Consider the following 20,677-nt stretch of genomic DNA (forward strand, 5'->3'; position numbering starts at 1 on the left):
AGTTGGATTTATCTTAAATTTCTCCTATTAAATTGCTTAATTTCTTTACTGATATCTTTCATATTTAGTAGGTGGATATCTTTGATGGTTCTCTAATTTTTTTTGGAGTAAGCGGTCTCTAGGGTCAAGGTCAAGGTCACTGGTTTAATAAAAAATAAATATAAACCTTTTTGCTCATACAGCTTTTATTTTTTAGATGATGTCTTAGTTTAATACAAACACCTCCTTCTTTGGGTGTAGTATTGGGTCATTCAGGTCAAGGTCAATGTTACCAATGTCAAGATCACCAATGTTAAAAATAGATTTTTACATGTGTATTGACCTTATTCTATAGACAGATGTTATTTATAATTGATAGAAACATAAACTTTGATGGAGTAAGTGGTCAGTTGGGTCAAGGTCACCAGTGCTAAAAATAGATTTTTACACATTTGCTCATACAGCCTTTATTAAGTGACAGATATATTTTATATTTGGTAGGAAGATAACTTGCATGGTATTCATCCTTTTGATTGTGGTTGGGATCAGTGGGTCAAGGTCACTTGTGCTAAAAATAGATTTTTACACTTTTGCCCATACAGCTTTTATTTATTGACAGTTGTATTTCATATTTGGTAGGAAGATAACTTGCATGGTATTCTTCCTTTGGATGGAGTAAGGGGTCAGTTGGGTCAAGGTCACAAGTGCTAAAAATAGATTTTTACACTTTTGCCCATACAGCCTTTATATATTGACAGATGTATTTCATATTTGGTAGGAAGATAACTTGCATGAAGTTGAATATTTTTCAACTTCACAAGTCAGAGCAATGACTTGGCAACTTATATTTTTCACAATTACAAAATGCCATGACTTTGTCAAGCTATAAAACTTGTGTTTACAATTTTTTGGAGATTTTTCTGTCCATAAGTGAGTGAATGGGTAAACATTGTTTGAAGTATTGCTACTGACAAGAATCTGAGCCGGGGGCATTTGTGTTTAACAAACACGTTCTTGTTTGTGTTGTTTTTTTTGGGGGGGGGGGGTTCTTCAAAAACAGAAGAAAATATATATCAAAGAGGGGAATGCGGCAGAATTTTGACCCCAAAAGTCATCAAAAAATACAATTTTGAACATGAACACATTAAAGTTTCACAAAATAAAAGGCATGGGCTTTTTCACAAAATGCATTAATGTTAAATGTATGTACATTTATAAATGAATGATTTCAGATAAAATGGATGAAGATGATGTTGCCAATCAGAGCTATGCTGCTCAACATATAAATGATCTATTGCGATGTCCAATATGCCTCGACAAATACAGGACACCAAAGCTGTTGCCTTGCCAACATACTTTCTGTCAGTCTCCATGTCTGGAACAGCTCATAGATAGGTAATCTTCTCAACTATGTTTGTATCCCAACTATATTTGAGCCGCGTCATGACAAAACCAACATAATGGGTTTGCGACCAGCATGGATCCAGACCAGCCTGGGCATCTGCACAGTCTGATCAGGATCCATGCTGTTCACTTACCAAGTCTATTACAAGTAGAGTAATTGATAGCGAACAGCATGGATCCTAATCAGACTGGTCTGGATCCATGCTGGTCGCAAACGCATTATGTTGGTTTTTTCGTGATGCGGCTCATTTGCACTTATCCCATTTTTATCTCACCTGAGTATTAGGTGGCCAGACTGGTGAGCTTTTTGTGATACCCATTGTTTGAAGTATGTCATTTGTTTTTATCGGCAATTTCTTTATATATCTCCTGAACCATTTTGCAGATTTTGACCAAACTTCACAGGAAAGATCCTTAGGTGGCCCATTACAAAAGTTATATATATATATGTCCTGTCTGATCACAGGAGCTTAAAATAAGACTATAAAAATGAAATTTTAAAAAATCATCTAAGAATTCTCTAAATAGGTATTATAAATCATGTCCTTGCATGGGGTTATATTATATGATTAATCTAGACTTAACTGTAAGGTGAAGGTTAATCATGAATGCATCCACATAAAACTCATGAAGGGCTCAAACTTAGGGAAGACGAAGCTATCAGCAACCAGTGGTCATATTTTAGAGTAAGTCATGTTGAATAATATCGAAATAAAAATCAACACAATTTAAAAGGGGAGATAGTGGGTTGAATGTGTGAGCCCTTCACTTTAACTATCGAAATACTTCTTTATTTCTTATCAAGAGCCATATAAAAGTTTTGATGTCTCAAAGCTCTGATATTACAAATATACAAAACAAAGGTAACTAAATTTAGAATTTTTTGTTACAAGATATGCATGATGTTTTAAAATGAATGGAAAGAATTTATAGCTCATTTCTAAATTGTTTGCCTGGATCCTGACCAGGTCACTGAAAGATCAAGTCAGCACGTATATTCAGTATATTCTCAAAATCTGCATCATGCAACTTAATGTATAAGTGAACAAGTCTTTGTATAAAGTTTTAAAAGTTATTGAAAAGAAAATTGCTGTATTTTCAGATTTCACCATATAAAATGTCCCGAGTGTCGAGTAGATCACAGGGTGCCGTATGCTGGTGTTTCCGCTTTCCCGACCAACAGAACATTACAAAACTTCCTAGACTTACCTGTTCAACGTGTGCCTGAGCTTCAGCAGGCATCAAACCAAACACAAGCGTCGTCAAACTCTGGAGAAAGTCAAGCTGAAGGAAGAGGTCCCCCTGATCAAAATCAGCCGCAAATAAGTGGGCGTCGAGCTTCATCAAATGCTCAAGCTTCTTCATCACCGCACAACGGTTGCTCGGAATGTTCAAACCAGTTAACATTGTCTCGTTGTGCTCACTGTAATGCTGTTTTATGTGATAATTGTAAAAGATCTCACGTAGAACAATTACGACTTGATATAAATAGATTAGTAAGTCAGTTACGTAGAGGTGTACCAAGATTTTCGGATGCTGTCAGTGTTATAGAAAGTAAATCAGAACAACTGCATCAGAGGGCTGAAGCAGGAAAAGCTGAAATAACAGAAACTATTGAACGTTATATTTCAGAGTTAAGAAATAGGCAACGATTGTTGCACAGTGAAGTACAAATGTGGTTACTTGGTGAGATACGTTCATTGCGAATGTTACAAGAAAACGTGGAAGTTGAATTGGCGAGTACTGCAAGTTTTTGTGATTCGACTGAGTCTGTTCTTTCACGCCCTAATACAACAATTCCTGATGAAGATTTGGTAGATTTAAAACGTCAGTGTGTTGAGCATATGGAGATTATCAGAACTTATGAAGATGGAGGCGGACTTCGATTGCCGAGGGAAAGGAAGGTAGGGTGTTGAAACCCTTTTCATGACATTTAATATCTTCTAACACTGGTATGTCAAAAGCAATGTTACTTTAATTATAGAAGGGCTGTAAATAGATAAATTGACTTATTTTCATAAATCATCGCCAAACTTGGTCATTTCATCATAAAACAGATGTTAGATAACAATTGACAATAATAGATTCTTGCATATGATTATCAGACAGGATTATCAACTGTTTTCAGTGGTGCTAGAAAATCCTGTCTTAAGCCCTCAGTGTGAGACAAGTCGCATGTTTTCAATGACTTCATCCCTGCGTGCTGTATGAATGAATTGGGTTATCAGGATGACGTCATTCTGCTTGTATACGCTACTACATGTTTATATGAAAAAAAGCTAAATGAAAATATTAGTTTTCAGAATTTCCTTATATTTATTTGTAATATACAAGAAAATGAATAAAACACTGACTGTTGTCTCAGAAGGAAATATCTAGCTCTTGTGTAACTGTTACAGCGATAACTAAGCAGACCCTCCTTATCGCCGTGAACAGTTACCCTTGAGCTAGATATTCCGGTCTGTACTGGCAGCCGGTGTAAGATTCTTATAATCTCACAAGCTATATCAAATTTTTGTATATGAATCAGGTAGAGGTAACATTTGAAGGTAATAGATTCTCTCAAGCTATATCAAATTTTGGAGAACTTTCAATCATTGAGCGCGATGAAGCTGGTAGTAGCAGTAATTCGAACGTTGCCTCGGACCCTCCATCTCTCACCTCCGTGTCATCATCCTCTAGGGAATCTTCTCCAGCCGTTAATGTTGGAATAGGTCGAGGACGAGAAAATTCGCCACGTGTTGTCACGATGGGAGGTATTACAACCAGGGACCTATCACCAGCAGGTCCAGATAGAGCCACTGCAGCAGGAAGAGGGCAACCATCACTTGATTCTGCTCTTGTGGCAATAGGTTTGCAAATATTTAATATCATTTCTGAGTGGAGGGTCAGTCATGGGTTTTACTTATATGTAAAGATAATCTACTGTACTGAAACTCCAAGTACTAGAGTATAGATATTTTGCATGAAACACCATCAAATGGATCTTTACATTATAGACCTGGGGTCAAGATTGGCCTTTATCAAAGGGGTCCTCGGTTTTCCTTTTATTTATGTACCAAAACCTTCAAAAATCCACTTTGAGTGGTTTAAACCACTTGCGCCCTACTGCTGTGGGTTTGAAACTGGACAGGGACTTTGGAATCTGTCATGTTAGGAAGCTATTCAGCTGAGGTCTTCCTACACCAGTAAAGCTGGAAAGATGCTGAATGACCTATACTGTGTTGATGCAACATAAAACCCAACAAAAAAAGACAGCTCATTTGTCTATTTTGAGAATTTTTATACCCCCGCACAACAAAGTTGTAAGGGGGGTATACTGGAATCAGCTTGTCCGTCCGGCCGTCCGTCGGTTTTTTCTTGTCCGCCCAATTACTTAAGATTCCTTTGACCCTTAGTCTTCATATTTGGCATGGAGGTTAGTCATGATTAGTAGATGACCCCTATTGATTTTGAGGTCACTAGGTCAAAGGTCAAGGTCACAGGGGCCTTGACTTCAAAAAGCTTGTCCGCCCAATAACTTAAGATTCCTTTGACCTACAGTCGTCATATTTGGCATGGAGGTTAGTCATGATTAGTAGATGACCCCTATTGATTTTGAGGTCACTAGGTCAAAAGTCAAGGTCACAGGGGCCTTGACTTCAAAAAGCTTGTCCGCCCAATAACTTAAGATTCCTTTGACCCACAGTCTACATATTTGGCATGGAGGTTAGTCATGATCAGTAGATGACCCCTATTGACTTGAGGTCACCAGGTCAAAGGTCAAGGTCACAGGGGCCTTGACTTCAAAAAGCTTGTCCGCCCTATAACTTAAGATTCCTTTGACCCATAGTCTTCATATTTGGCATGGAGGTTAGTCATGATTAGTAGATGACCCCTATTGATTTTGAGGTCACCAGGTCAAAGGTCAAGGTCACAGGGACTTTGACTTCAAAAAGTTTGTCTGCCCAATAACTTTAGATTCCTTTGGACCCACAGTCTTCATTTTTGGCATGGATGTTGATCATGATTAGTAGATGACCCCTTTTGATTTTGAGGTCACTGGGTCAAAGGCCAAGGTCATAGGGACTTTGACTTCAAAAAGTTTGTCCACCCATTTATGACCCACAGTCTTCATATTTGGCATGGATGTTGATCATGACTATAAGGTGACCCCTATTGATTTTGAGGTCACTGGGTCAAAGGTCACAGGGACCTTGACAAAAAAAAGCTTTTCTTCTTAATTGTTAAAGAATGTCCTGTCCGCAATGTATTGATTTTGACATTTGAAGCATGTAGAATACATAACTTAGCAATGCACTGGCTTAGTAACCTCAGATTTGGCAGGGAGGTTGTCCTTGAGCTGTAAATGGCCACTGTTGATTCTGACAAAGTGGTATGCGGGGGTATTCACGCCATGATAGTGGCAGTTCTAGTTTTAGCAGTGATGAACCTATTGGTAGTGGTTAAGATGCACTGCATATATGTAAACAAAGAAAACAATGTAAAACACAGAATTTAACGTAGCATTGTATAATTGTTTGTTACAGGGCGCAGCTCGAGGGTTGGTAGAAATGATGAAAGATCTGCTGGCCTAATGGGTGGAGGTGGCTCTTCTGATGTCACAGAAAATGTAGGTCATACCACTAGACCAACTCAAAGAGAGCGTTTAGCTGGTTTAATGGGTGGTGGTGGAGGTGGAATTGAAGCTAGTCCTTCTCCACGTGCTCAAAGAAGAGACAGAACAGCTGGTCTAATTGGAGGACAGGGAACCACCAATAACTCTGGTATAAGAAATATATTACGTTGATGAAATGACGTAATGGTCTCATTTGAAACACAAATTTTATGTATATACTGTAAATCTGGTATTATTTGTAAAGTTTTACCTCCGTTTTGTGAAATCTATGATTTGTTTGTGCTAAGTATACACTAAAATCTGATGCTGATGAAATTAAAGACCTCATTTGACTTTGGCATTTTCTTATTTATTTATCTATTTTTGTCTGTTTCTATCAAACCATTGATTTAACTTTGATATTGTTTGGCAATAAAAAATTATCTGATTTCAAAACTACTAATATTAAGATTAATTAGGTCATTGAGTAAATCACATGTGCACTGTTTTGGGAAAGGAACCAACAGGAGCATATGTAAGTTTTAGACATTTATTTCAGTGTCTTGGATCTAAACTGATTATATACAATGTACTATAAATTGCTACATTTTTTTCTCACATTTAGTATCAATAGTTTTAAAGACTAAGTAAGACAAGTCCATTAAAACAAACTTACATCATATTATTGCAAAAATTGTAAAAATCAGTCTACATACTTAGCTTTGGAAGCTCAGTCCAAGGTAGAAAAGGATAAAACCTTAAAAATGCTTTTTAATCATTTTAGTTACATTATAAGTTTGCACTCCCTTAAATTTTTATGATAAAGTGTCATGGTATGTTTCAGGGACTAACTTGACAGAAAATGCAAGACGTCAAATGCCACAGAATCTATCATGGGAGCTACCAGTAAATTTTGAATATCCTCCAAGAAGTAATATACGAGTTGGCAATGGCAGCCAAAGTAACACAAACACAAGAAGAAGCTTGCAGGAAAGGCGAAGGCACAATTTATCGGATTCGAGATTGTTAAACAATCTAGGAGCAGCTGCCAGGCAAGAAAATGACAATACTGCTCGGAGACGAAGAAACAGAAGTGGCGGTTCTTCCCAGAACACCATGCAGCAAGAATCCGGAGCAAGTTCAAGTGGTGATCGTCCTCCCCCGCCTACTAGAAGTCGCACATTTACTCGAGAAGAGTTCAGGCAAATAAGAGAAGAAGACACTGTGTCAAGGTCAAGCTCTGCAGATTCTACAAACAGAAATAGAGAATCATCTTTAAATAGTGATCAAAATGATGATACAGTTGAAAATACAACATTTCGAGTGGCCACAGTAGATGGTGGTGAAAGTGTGAGAGTTAATGTTTCTCGGAATAATTATCAAGACAAGGGCAGGTCAATCATTCGATTTGGCTGTAGAGGAAGTAATGATAGTGAATTTGTATGGCCTAGAGGGGTTACAGTTTCCAGGTCAGATCATATATATGTTGCTGACAGTAGTAATCACAGAGTACAAGTGTTTGATAATATTGGCACCTATATAAAAAGTTTTGGTTCATATGGACAAGGGGAAGGGGAATTTGACTGCCTGGCAGGAATTACAATGAATACAATGGGTGAATTTTTGATAACAGATCGATATAACCATAGAATTCAGGTCTTTGATTCTAATGGAAATTTTAAAATTGCGTTTGGTGAAGAAGGAAATGGAGATGGTCAGATGAGCTATCCATGGGGCATTGCTTGTGACAGTATGGGTTTTATTTATATATGTGACAAAGAAAATCATAGAATTCAAGTCTTCCAGTCAAATGGGATTTTTGCAAGGAAGTTTGGAAGGCTTGGAAGACAGAATGGACAATTTGAAAATCCCCATTACCTCGCTGTCAGTTTGGACAATAAGATTTATGTAAGTGATAGTAGTAACCATAGAATACAAGTGTTCAGTATGTATGGAGATTATATCTTCCAATTTGGCTCCATTGGTACAATGCAAGGGCAGATGAAATATCCCAAGGGCATTGCGATTGATGAACAAGGGTTTGTTGTTGTAGCTGATAGTGGAAACAACCGCATACAAGTATTTCGGGGAGATGGAAGATTCTATTGTATGTTTGGAAGTTATGGAAGTGATAATGGCCAGTTTAAGGGATTGGAGGGTTTGGCTATCCTTGGAAATGGAAATGTTGTAGTTAGTGATAGAGAAAACCACAGAATTCAAATATTCTGAGTATTAGTTTTAAGAATTTTAATATGAATTTCATAAAACTTGTATAATGACATCTATGTTTATCGACAAGAAAGAGCATCATGTTTTATTGATCTTTTTCTTCAGAAACAATTTATTTATTCAATGCCAAAACCCTGGTAGCTAAGCCAATGAAAAAAGTATTTTGAAATTCTTTGCAGATATTTAAATAATACAGAAATTGATATCACTGGTTCATCTGGTACCTGTGCTTGTACCTATAATAAGGCTCTTCCAGATTTTGCTATGCTAAATGCTTCCATGCTTTACATATTCCATGATCCCCTAAATGCAAAGAAATCCAATATTTGTTTACATTTTATCAAAGTCATATCGCTTTTGTTAATTTGTTAAGTGTTATATTTCAGATAAACTACTGTGCCAAATTTTGTCTTACTTCATTCTTATATAAGTTATTGTTAATATCTTATTATACTATTGCAACAAATGCCTAAATTTGTTATTTTTTAATCAATTGTCTTCACACCTAGTCACAAAATTTGACAAGACCTTCATGAAAACAATACTAAACTGAACTTAACATTGACTCAATTTGATCTTGATCTTTCAAATCAAATTATTAAATTTGGCTTTAATTTTACTTGATTTTGGCTATAACTGGCATTTATTTATTATTAATGAATAGGTTGTCTTCATACCTGGACAACACCATCAAGAAGGTTAGATGAAACTTAACTTTGACCTTTATTTGACCTTGACATGCAAAGTTAATTATACCCCCAAAAACGAAGTTTGGGGGGGTATATAGGAGTCACCCGGTGGTCGGTTGGTCGGTCGGTCGGGCGGTCGGTCGGTCGGTCCAGATGTCCGTTGCATTTTCCTTGTCCGGACCATAACTTGAAGACTAATGGTTGGAATTCAATATAACTACATACAATGGTCAAGCACATTGAGAGGAAGTGCAGTGCACAAGAACCATAACTCTATCTTGACTAATTACAGAGTTATTGCCCTTTGTTACTTTTCCTTGTCTGGGGCATAACTTGAAAACTACTGGTTGGAATTCAAAACAACTTCATACAATTGTCAAACACAATAAGGGGAAGTGCAGTGCACAAGAACCATAACTCTATCTAAAGTAATTACAGAGTTATTGCCCTTTGTTTCTTTTCCATTGCTTTCTTTTGTCCGAATCATAACTTGAAGACTAATGGTTGGAATTCAATATAACTACATACAATGGTCAAGCACATTGAGAGGAAGTGCAGTGCACAAGAACCATAACTCTATCTTGACTAATTACAGAGTTATTGCCCTTTGTTACTTTTCCTTGTCCGGGGCATAACTTGAACACTACTGGTTGGAATTCAAAACAACTACATACAATTGTCAAACACAATAAGGGGAAGAGCAGTGCACAAGAACCATAACTCTATCTAAAGTAATTACAGAGTTATTGCCCTTTGTTTCTTTTCCATTGCTTTCTTTTGTCCGAATCATAACTTGAAGACTAATGGTTGGAATTCAATATAACTACATACAATGGTCAAGCACATTGAGAGGAAGTGCAGTGCACAAGAACCATAACTCTATCTTGACTAATTACAGAGTTATTGCCCTTTGTTACTTTTCCTTGTCCGGGGCATAACTGGAAAATTACTGGTTGGAATTCAAAACAACTTCATACAATTGTCAAACACAGTAAGGGGAAGTGCAGTGCATAAGAACCATAACTCTATCTAAAGTAATTACAGAGTTATTGCCCTTTGTTACTTTTCCATTGCTTTCTTTTGTCCGGAGTATAACTTGAAGACTAATTGTTGGAATTCATTATAACTTCATACAATGGTCAAGCACATTGAGAGGAAGTGCAGTGCACAAGAACCATAACTCCATCTTGACTAATTACAAAGTTACTGCCCTTTGTTACTTTTCCATTGCTTTTTTTGTCCGGAGCATAACTTGAAGACTTATGATTGGAATTCAATATAATTTCATACAATGGTCAAGCACATTGAGAGGAAGTGCAGTGCACAAGAACCATAACTCCATCTTGACAAATTACAGAGTTATTGCCCTTTGTTACTTTTCCTTGTCCAGAGCATAACTTGAAAACTACTGTTTGGAATTCAATACAACTTCATACAGTTGTCAAGGACATTAAAAGGAAGTGCAGTGAATAAGAGCCATAACTCCATTTTGACAAAATACAGAGTTACTGCCCTTTGATACTTTTCCTTGTCCGGAGCATAACTTAAAACATACTGGTTGAAATTCAAAACAACTTCATACAATGGTCAAGCACAAAAAGAGGAAGTGCAATGCACAAGAACTCTAACTCCATCTTCAGTATTTATAGAGTTATTGCCCTTTGTTCCTTTTCCTTGTCTTTCTGGACTTATTACAGAGTAATTCAATAAAACTTCATCAATGGCCAACCACATTGAAAGGAAATGCAATATACAAGAACCACAACTATCTTTAATTGCCCACAACCATAACTCTATATTTCAATTCTTTTACAAGGTATTCTGTTACTAGTAACATCTTCATTTCGTAAGCAGTTTTGTGGGGGTATTAATCACATTTAGTGATAGTTCTAGTTATTAAATATTGCTAATATTCGTTATAACTTTCCTTTTTACGGATTTCAATTACACTTGTGACAATCATCTTTGACCTTTACATGACCTTGATTGTCAGTAGATGACCCTTGTTGTTTTTAAGGGTCTTTAGGTCAAAGTTAAGGTCAAATTGATCTTAAAAGGCAAGATAGTTTCCAATTCTTGTAGGTAAAAAGGGTTTCCGATCCATAAATTGGCAACCCATGGGCTGTTAGCCCTCAAACTTCCTAGGTGCTTTGCAGTCCTACGCACAAACCCAAAATTTCCAGTTTTCCCCCAAAATTTCCTATCTCTGGCCAGTGTTGAGCATTTAATTATAATTACATGGCTTGTCACAGTATCACTGATAGCAGCACCCTAGAATGTTTTATGATCCTATCATGTTTCAAGAATTTATAGTTAGGATATAGAGAACATTTTAGATATAAGGAAAATTAAGATTTTCATAGATACATTCAATTTTAAAAAAGTTAAAGACTAAAAAGACTGGATTACATTAAAAAGGATTTTAATCACTTACAACTCACAATCACAGGGACTCAGTACAGTGTTGGGATAGTGTAAAAATTAATTTTAAAAAACAAAAATATTTTATAAGTTTTTTATTTCTAAAATTGCTTTTTACACTATCCCAAAACTGTGCCGAGTTCCTGCTCACAATATAAATACTAATGTAAATTACTTTCATGGTAAATGTAAATCATGCCTCAGACATTTATATTTTTTTTAAGGAGCAAAATAATGTTTAGTGATAATAATGGGTTTAAAGCATTATTGATGCTTATCATTCAATTTGGTTGAAAAAAGAGCTCTGAAGTGAAAAAAATTGTTAAAAAGGTAGCAAAATGTAAACAAAGTAGTATTTTGACTTCCATACAAAATACTAAATCACTTTAACTATACCAATTGCAAAAGAGCAGAAAATAGTAAAAATTTGATGACCTTTAAGTTATTTTTAGGAAACCATAACTGGACACCAAAAGTAACAAGATCTGCCAGAGGAGACAGTACAAGACGAGCTGGACTAAATACTGGACAAAGTAACGGAAGTCAAAACTGTGAAAAAAATACTCAAATAGCATAAGATATAGATATTTTTCTGCATCAGTAACGAGAAAACACTCAAATGTTGATTTTTTTTTGCACCTCATAGTAAAATTTGACCATGTCATTAAAAGTTAAACAGACATTTCCATGCTCTAATGAAAAAGACAATAATTTGCAATTTGAAAACTATTCCTTCAGTGAAAGAAAATGATAAGAGCAAAATGTATGTAATTTTTAAGTAAAGTTGTAAGTTCAAAGAGAAAATATCTCTTGAAATAAAGATGCTAGAGTTATGAACCTTGTCATGCATGATGTAAGTAATGACAAAGAACAATTATTTTAAGTCAAGAGTAGATATCATTTTTAATATGTGAAATAAAAAATATAATGCTTTCATGCATATTAGTTTCAGAGCATACACGACCATCTCTGCCTATATGTATATTAACATCAAAATTGACAATTGAAAGTTTGGACCGCCACAGTGACCTTGACCTTAGTCGTAGGAACCCGAGCCTTGTTCGCGACACACCATACATCTATGGTTATGTCATATATGAAAGAAAAAAAACCTTTCATGCATACTGAAGTTTCAGAGCGGACAAGACCACCACCTTTTATATTCATATAACATAAAAAATGACAAAGTTTGAACCCCAACAGTGACCTTGACCTTAGTCGTAGGAACCCGAGTCTTGTTCGTGAAACACCATACATCTATGGTTATCTCATATATGAAAGAAAAAGTAAAATCCTTTCATGCATACTAAAGTTTCAGAACATACACGACTACCACTGTCTATAATAGTATATGTATAAAACCGGACAGACTGACGGTTCGATTTTAATATGCCACCCTTCGGGGGCATAATAAACATCTAAGTTCAAAGGGGAAATAATTCTGGAAATATTCATGCTAGAGTTATGAATATTGTCACACATGTATAAGGAACATATAATTTAAGTTAGAAGTAGATACCTTAAGAAATAAAGAAGTAAGTAAAAAGTCACATTTTTTTAGGAAAAAAAATGAGTTCATGGGGAAATATTCTTAAAAAATATTGGTGCTAAAGTGAACAAAATTGTCACATATGATGTAGTTGTCGGTAAGGAACACATATTTGAAGCTTTAAGTCAATCCCTTATGATGAAATGAAGACGTAGAGTAAAAAATAACATTATTTTATGGAAAATTATATGTTCAAAGGGAAATTGTTCTGTAAATACTGGTTTTTGAGTTTAACACCTTATCATGATGATAAGGAATACATGTGTACATACAGATGTATAATGAAAATTAATGACCCTTCGGGGCGGGGCCAATTTTTACTACAGGGATTTGATCTGAACAAACTTGATAGACACTCAGTATAAGATGTCTCATGCCAAATATCTAAGCTCTAGCTCTTTGGATTTTTTAAAGTTCTGCATGGGATTTTATTCTTTAAACACCTTTGGTAGAGCTTTATGCAAGGTACACTCCTGCAAAGTTTTAACAAATTTGGCTATGTGGTTTAGGAGTAGAAGTTGTTTAAATAAATTTTTGACGCACAGACATTGTCCTCAGATGAGCTAATAAAAAATAAAAAAAGTTAGAGATAAAATATTTACTGCACATGGGCATTAATTTAAAGTATGTACGCTGGTGCCAACTTACAAACCGAGGTGAGTTGGACAGCTCTACATATCCTTTATAATAAAAATATCACTTACCTGGTCACCTAGTTAAGAGTCTTGCAATTTGCAGTAAAAAATTACAAACAATGTTTTTTTTTGGCTTTTGTTTTTTAGCGTTTCTTTTTTTCTTTCTTTTTTTTTCTTTCTTTTTTTTGGGGGGGGGGGCATGAGTGACAGTGACACTTAACTATGAGAGTTTATTAATCAAGAAGATGATTATCACTTATAAAGGTTTATCCCAACATATAATTCATTCAGTAGCTAAAATTTATCTTGTGATATTAAGTATATTTACAAATAATTCAAATAATTGCTAAGTTTCACAATTCACTTGGGCCGCAGACCCAGAGAAAAAACATTGAATGAGTGTATCTTCAGAAATTTGATCCTTCAACGTTAGGGCCATTAGATAAGAACACAGAGGACCAATTAATGATGACAAGACTCTCAACTCGGTGGAAGTGTTAATGGGAGATATACAGTTAGTAGTGATTTACTAGCTGATAAGCCCTTACTGAGATTCAGCAGGCTGGAAGGGTTTATGCGTAGGACTGTTTGGTCTTGGCAAGTTGATTGATTTTGGAATCAAGGGGTCAAAAGTCCAGGTTATATTGACCTTGTAAGTAAAAACGTTTTGATCAATAACTTGATGCCTACATAATTCATAAAATTTATGCATATAATATTTGGTATGATTTGTGATAACTTTGTCATAAAATTGCTGCACACAACCTTAACGTTCACAATGACCTAGTGACTAGTCATGACCAGTAGGTAACCCCTAACTAGGTCAAAAGTTAGTTACAATAACCTGGCCACATGTCTAATTGGTTGCTATGGAAGAGCATTAGTGCCAGGTGTATGTTTTTTATTAACTCGAAATTTCGAGTTACTAACTCGAAATTTCGACTTACTTATCTCGAAATTTCGAGTTACTAACTCGAAATTTCGACTTACTAACTCGAAATTTCGAGTTACTTATCTCGAAATTTCGACTTACTAACTCGAAATTTCGACTTACTAACTCGAAATTTCGACTTACTAACTCGAAATTTCGACTTACTAACTCGAAATTTCGACTTACTATCTCGAAATTTCGACTTACTAACTCGAAATTTCGATTTATTAACATTACAAGAATGGCCAAAGTTATTAGTTAGATGGTATAAGATATAGTAGGCAGTGCCTTTGAACGATTCCAGAGATGGAGAAACGGGTGCCTGGACAAAAACTATTGAACTTTAACTTAAACTTAGTAATGGCATGTACACACCCGACCTAAAAAATACAAGGCTTCCTTTAATTTGTACGTTCAGGCGTTCTTCAGACGTTGTATTGTATCCCATCTGTTCGAACATATCTTTTCACTAATCATATTCTTCTCATCCCTGTAAAAAAACCGATCCTATACTTCACGTGTGAGACATCTGAGGAAAGTATCGCGGCGTGGCCAAAATAGGGCGTGCTGAGGCCTTTGTCAAAATTGTTGGACTGACTATATTTCTTGTAAAATCGGATGCTTTTATATTATTCCCAACATATATATAACAACAAGTATCACTTTTATCAACACAATATGAATCAAAGTATTAGTAAATAATGAATAAATAAATGTTACAAAAACATTATTAGTATAAAGAAACGTGACAGACTAACTGGCGTATACACGCCATTTAAAACTTACTTAACACATGATATTGCACAGTTTACAATAGGGTGGGTTTTGGACTTGTTGTTTCTCCACATGATGGTTGTATGTGTGCTTAAGAAAAAGAAACACCCGGTTAACACGGAAATGTGGAAAGTGTGATTTTACACCCTCCCCCCTCCACAAAAAAGCGAAGGATATGTTCAGTATGTGTGGACAATTTGACCCTATAAAATTGTTCTGTTAAATAAATATTAAAGGTGCTCTGTCAATGTGCAACAGCTACACACGAGAGAAAGTATCTTGAATTCAATCCTTGCTTTCACCGGCAACCAATGAAAGTCGTGCAATGTAAGTCGAAATTTCGAGTTAGTAACTCGAAATTTCGAGATAAGTAACTCGAAATTTCGAGTTAATAAGTCGAAATTTCGAGTTAGTAAGTCGAAATTTAGAGATAAGTAAGTCGAAATTTCTAGTTAGTAACTCGAAATTTCGAGTTAATAAAAAACATACACCTGGCACTAATGCTCTTCCGTAGGTTGCCGATAGGGGGCATACATGTTTTACAAACATACCTTGTTTATTTACATATTTGATAGTACTTATGACAACGACGTTAGATTTTAATTCACGCTGGCAATGTAAATGCGGCGACTTAACAGTTTTACTGGTGGAAGAAGACCTCAGGGTCCAGTTCTTCTTGCACCAGAGTTGAACCACTTACATAGCTTAATCGCTTCCTCGCTTGAAAAAACCTAATTAAAGCACCTGCTGGGATTTGACCAGGGCAAGATAATTGAAGTCCGCGGGCTTTACCATTCGGCCAAATCCAAATGACATGTTGATTAATGAAAGTATGACTTTGATCTTTAAATGACCATCACTGTCAAGTTCATGTGTGAAATTATTTAAATTCTGTAAAAAAGAAGATGTTCAAACATTTTGATTAATTCAATCATTCATAAACCAATTGTGTTGTTGTTTGTAGTCGGCATGTACACTAACAAAATTTTTTGCCTCTACCGTAAGCACCTTTTTCGTCCCTTCGGTATTCTCACGTCGCTGAGGACTAGCTGCCAATGTACCGACTGAGTCGCTGTGGATGACGAGGAATGGTACCCATAGTACGTAGTTACAATTCGAAAGGCAGGCCCATGCTTGACACCAACAACTTTTATCACCGTTTTGTGCTTCAAATTAAAACATACACGGGTTCCGTTCTCGATAGCGAAAGCTACTTTTTTGCGGAGCCTCATTCAACATAAGACTACAAATAGCCTATATACGAACGTAATGCATATAAGAATATCCTTTCTAAGTCGTATTGTAGGAAGAGCTTAGTTACTTGCATGCAGCAATATAGATTTCAACAAATTACATGAAATAATCATGTACTTGCGGTCATAAATATACCCACTCCGCTAGTGATATTCAGTATCATATAGATATTTTGTCTAAAACAAGCTTCCAATACTGTACTGTCCAATGTCGAATAAGATCACACGATGCAAAACTGGTGCTTCATTGGTTATATTGTATAATGTAGAGCTTCGTCCTAGGTTTTACAGCTGTGTATTCGTTCAAAAGAATTCAGTTATGTACACAACAATCAATGAGTAACAACCTCATATTTTTCACATCTTATAAAATGTTACCGATAAAATTTGAGCACATGCACCATGTGATTTCATGTAATCCACATAAATAATCTTTGGATCCAAATTCGTTTTCTTTATACTACATTACATCCGTTTTGTACTTTCTCTAGCTTACTTTTTATCTTCCTTGTCCAAAACATCTGTATCGCATCCATATTGTACTCGGTCCATCTGACATTGCTTTCACCGTCGGAGTAAAACTATCGTTTCAATTTAAAGTTGTTTTATATACACGTCGTAGTGATGTTATCGACTTAATACTTATTTTACTTATAATGTTAATTAAAAAAACGTGTTGATTTTGTATGTTTGCTTTAATTTGATATACATGTATTTGTTGATTTGGAAGTGTGAAATCATTATATATTGACGAGTACGATACTAATTCTATTGGACTTCTATTGTACATAACTGCAAAACTTTACAACTACACATGAATGTACTCCGCATTGTATTAAAAATATTTTATTTAAATAGATGGAAACAATGCACAACAGTATAAATCTATGTAATGACATCCGTGCGTGGCCGAGTGGTTAACCTCCTTGGCTTCAAACCACACGCGCCCCACCGCCGTGTGTTCGAAAACAGCTAAGGAATTTGGATTTTTTTAAAAGTGAGAAAGCTATCCATATAGCTTACGGAACGACAGTGATTCTATTCAGATGTCTTGTTCGTGCCTGAAATAATTCACGAAGGGATACCAGAGGTCTTCCTCCACCAGTCAGACTGAAATGTCGCCGTATAACATGTACAGTGTTGGTGCGACGAAAATTGACCCAAAAAGGTGGCCAATAAAATGCTCTATGGTAGAATCTATTTTTTTTAAAACTTGATAGATTTAGAAATGTTCTAAAAAAGATCATTTTAGCTCGACTATACAAAGTATATGAAAATCTGTCCTACCCACCCGGCGCCCGCGTTCAGATTTCAGTGAAGTAAAACATTTTTTACTACTAACTTCTTCATGTTCACATTATACAATTATGTGACAAGGTTCATAACTCTAGAAGCAATATTTTCAGAAACTTGGAATAAATCGGAAGATGTCTAAATCACATCTATTGTTTATGTTTGAATAATAGGATCCACCATCACTTTCCTATATATTAATAGTTATAAAGATTTTTGACAAGTTATATGGCCCTATATAAATGGTTGTTTGGAAATATTATCTAATGAAAATATTTATATTTAAACAAATTTTGGTTATATTTTGTGTAACATACGGTACAACCTTTAACGGTGTGTGCCGATAAACGAGGACATTTCATGACAAAAATAACTACATATATATGTATATTATTTATATGAACATTTATTGTGTTACAAAGTGTCATCTATGTATTGATGGTAACTACAAACATGAAAAGCGAATGACATGAAATTAAAAAAAATATGCTAAAACATATCCAATCAAATAGTCGTCAGTCTTTTATTTGGCTTATATTTTGTTAACAAAATTTTTCTTTCATTCTTTATTGAACTGGCGAGTCTTTATCTTCAAGATAAAGCGCCAAGTTCTAGCCGAACATGTAACAAGGTGTAATATACATAGTAAAGATCGCTGTATGAAAACCAACTGTATCTTAAATCGGATATTGCGACGTGATAAATAATGGATTTCACATTGCGTTTGCATTATTTAATGGCCGGTGTAACGGACCCCCCCCCCCCCTGAAAATGAAACCAGTCAAATACCGACCCCCTCCAACCACCACCCTTAATTAATCGATCTTAAACTGGTTATGAACTGCTGAACGTTGCTGATTTGGTCGCAACATAAGAAGTACATTCGATCTATTTGACTTTTATTGACTGACGTTTTCTAAGTCTAAGAAAATTCGTTTTGTGTAGACCTTAATTTTTACATAGACTGATTTACATTTACCTACTTTTCTTGACCAGTGGTTATATTGTATGAAGAATTGTGTCTCTACGGTCATAATTCAACAGTGAAATTGACCCAATGTCTATAAGTTATTGCATTCTTTTAATCAAATTGCGCAATTCTTTCAAAACCTCTTTAATTGGAAATTGGTTCTGACTTGCATAAAAAAGTAAATATTATTATTGACAATTGTTCGGATTGTGTAAAATCACATCAACAGAAAACCACATGCACAGTCTGCGTTTGTGTTAAAACATCACACAAACTTTATCGCAGAAAACCATATACAGTCTGCATATGTGTTAAAAAGCACAACAATTTTATCGCAGAAAACCGTACAGTCTGCACGTGTGTAAAATCACATCAACTTAATCGCAGGAAAACATACAGTCTGCGTGTGTGTAAAATCACATTCAAAGTAATCGCAGACAACTATAAAGTCTGCGCGTGTGTAAAAATCACATCAATTTTATCGCAGAAAACCATACAGTCTGCGTGTATGTAAAATTACATTAACATAATCGCAGACATGTAACTATAAAGTCTGCATGAGTATGAAAATCACATCAACGTAATCGCAGAAACCATACAGTGTCCATGTGTGAAAAATCACATCAACGTTATCGCAGAAAACCATACAATCTGCATGAGTGTAAATCCACATCAACGTTATCGCAGAAAACCATACAGTGTCCATGTGTGTAAAATCACATTGATCAACGTAACCGCAGAACACCATTCAGTTCAAGTGTGTGTAAAAATCATATTATTGTAAATTCATAAACACTGATTTGGAATTTAGATGATTTTTCAATTTAGCCAATACAAGTTTAACGACGCATTTGAGATGACCTGTAGAAAATAACTTACATTTTCGTGCAATTAAAAGCAAAGGTTCATAAAACGATGCATTTTTTACACATTATTTTTTACAGAAATAATTGAATCAAGTTTCAATGTCCGGTTGATGATACAGCTGTTTTTTGTAAATGGTGAACGGTTGATGTGTGTAACAACTATGGTCATATATTTATATTTTTAAGATAAAAATGAATGAGATGAGCGAATGATTTTCTACTTAAAAAATCGATCAACATGAATTTAATGAAATTAATCAAATGATATATATATATGTACATGTTATTTACTTTAAAATGTGCTTACCAAAAGACATTCATCAAACCCAATCTTATTCTGCATGCTCATAATCACGTATCTAACCTACAAGCTTATGTGAATAATCACATTTTTATGTTTCTCATTTTTATGTTTCACCAACAGTTTCTGTTCGACTTCCAAATCTTTCAACATTACAATAGTTCGCGCAGTATTACCGATAACAACACGTTTTGTTACAACCTCACTGAATATTAAAAACAATGAAAAAACTATTTCTAAATAAAAATGGATATAGTTAAGTGTTACACTGCAGCAATATTAGCTTCCTCTGCTCCATTTGGTCGTTTTCTTAACTCCGGCGTAGGAGTTGACCCCTTGTTCGGGCCAGGGCTATCCACACAGACATCGGGCACATCAGTCTCGTTTTCGTCCAGTAAGGGAGGTAACTCGTGTTTTGATAGATGATACACGATACCCGCACCTAAACTATCGCCCATGACGTTTGTAAACGTTCGGAATCGATCCCTAAAAAAATATTCATAATTAGTTTTAAATCACTTTTATATTACTTAGTATATGCTGCTTTAATGAGTTTAGTACGGTGACACAGAGGTGAAACTCGTGTGTTTTTATTTATCTCGTGGGTACGATATACTATGTCGTGGCCAAGAGTTACTAAGTCGTGCGCGCGAGATAATTAAGTCGTTGGCACGAGTTACTAAGCAGTGTGCACGAGATAATTAAGATACTATGGGTACGAGATACTATGTCCTGGCCATGAGTTACTAAGTCGTGCTCACGATATAATTAAGGAGTGCGCACGAG

General features: G+C 35.4%; 2 protein-coding genes across 2 annotated transcripts in view; one reads left to right on the forward strand and one right to left on the reverse strand.

Annotated features, from left to right (window-relative positions):
* Positions 1-1,198: 1,198 nt before the first annotated feature.
* On the forward strand, positions 1,199-8,683 carry LOC132751296 (RING finger protein nhl-1-like). The gene is made up of 5 exons (XM_060741457.1): positions 1,199-1,374; positions 2,486-3,287; positions 3,914-4,235; positions 5,913-6,149; positions 6,825-8,683. Exons 1-5 carry the CDS (start codon positions 1,202-1,204, stop codon positions 8,207-8,209), a joined length of 2,919 nt encoding a protein of 972 aa, XP_060597440.1. The 5' UTR covers positions 1,199-1,201; the 3' UTR covers positions 8,210-8,683.
* Positions 8,684-19,525: 10,842 nt separating this feature from the next.
* Positions 19,526-20,677, reverse strand: part of LOC132751297 (excitatory amino acid transporter 1-like) — a 58,129-nt gene continuing 56,977 nt past the window's right edge. Inside the window, exon 8 of the mRNA XM_060741458.1 lies at positions 19,526-20,377. Within this exon, the coding sequence (XP_060597441.1) occupies positions 20,155-20,377 (223 nt within the window). The 3' untranslated portion in view covers positions 19,526-20,154. The remainder of the gene's footprint in view (positions 20,378-20,677) is intronic.

The sequence above is a fragment of the Ruditapes philippinarum genome, unplaced genomic scaffold, assembly GCF_026571515.1.
Source record: "Ruditapes philippinarum isolate M1 unplaced genomic scaffold, ASM2657151v2 ctg1018_1_1_1_1, whole genome shotgun sequence".
Classification (NCBI taxonomy): domain Eukaryota; kingdom Metazoa; phylum Mollusca; class Bivalvia; order Venerida; family Veneridae; genus Ruditapes; species Ruditapes philippinarum.

What these genes read in the sequence shown, in the direction of transcription:
- LOC132751296 (XM_060741457.1), top strand. Translation starts at nt 1,202, where the DNA reads ATGATTTCAGATAAAATGGATGAAGATGATGTTGCCAATCAGAGCTAT. An exon ending in CTGGAACAGCTCATAGATAG is followed by an intron (nt 1,375 to 2,485) that starts GTAATCTTCTCA and finishes CTGTATTTTCAG; the next exon opens with ATTTCACCATATAAAATGTC. An exon ending in TTCTGCTCTTGTGGCAATAG is followed by an intron (nt 4,236 to 5,912) that starts GTTTGCAAATAT and finishes TGTTTGTTACAG; the next exon opens with GGCGCAGCTCGAGGGTTGGT.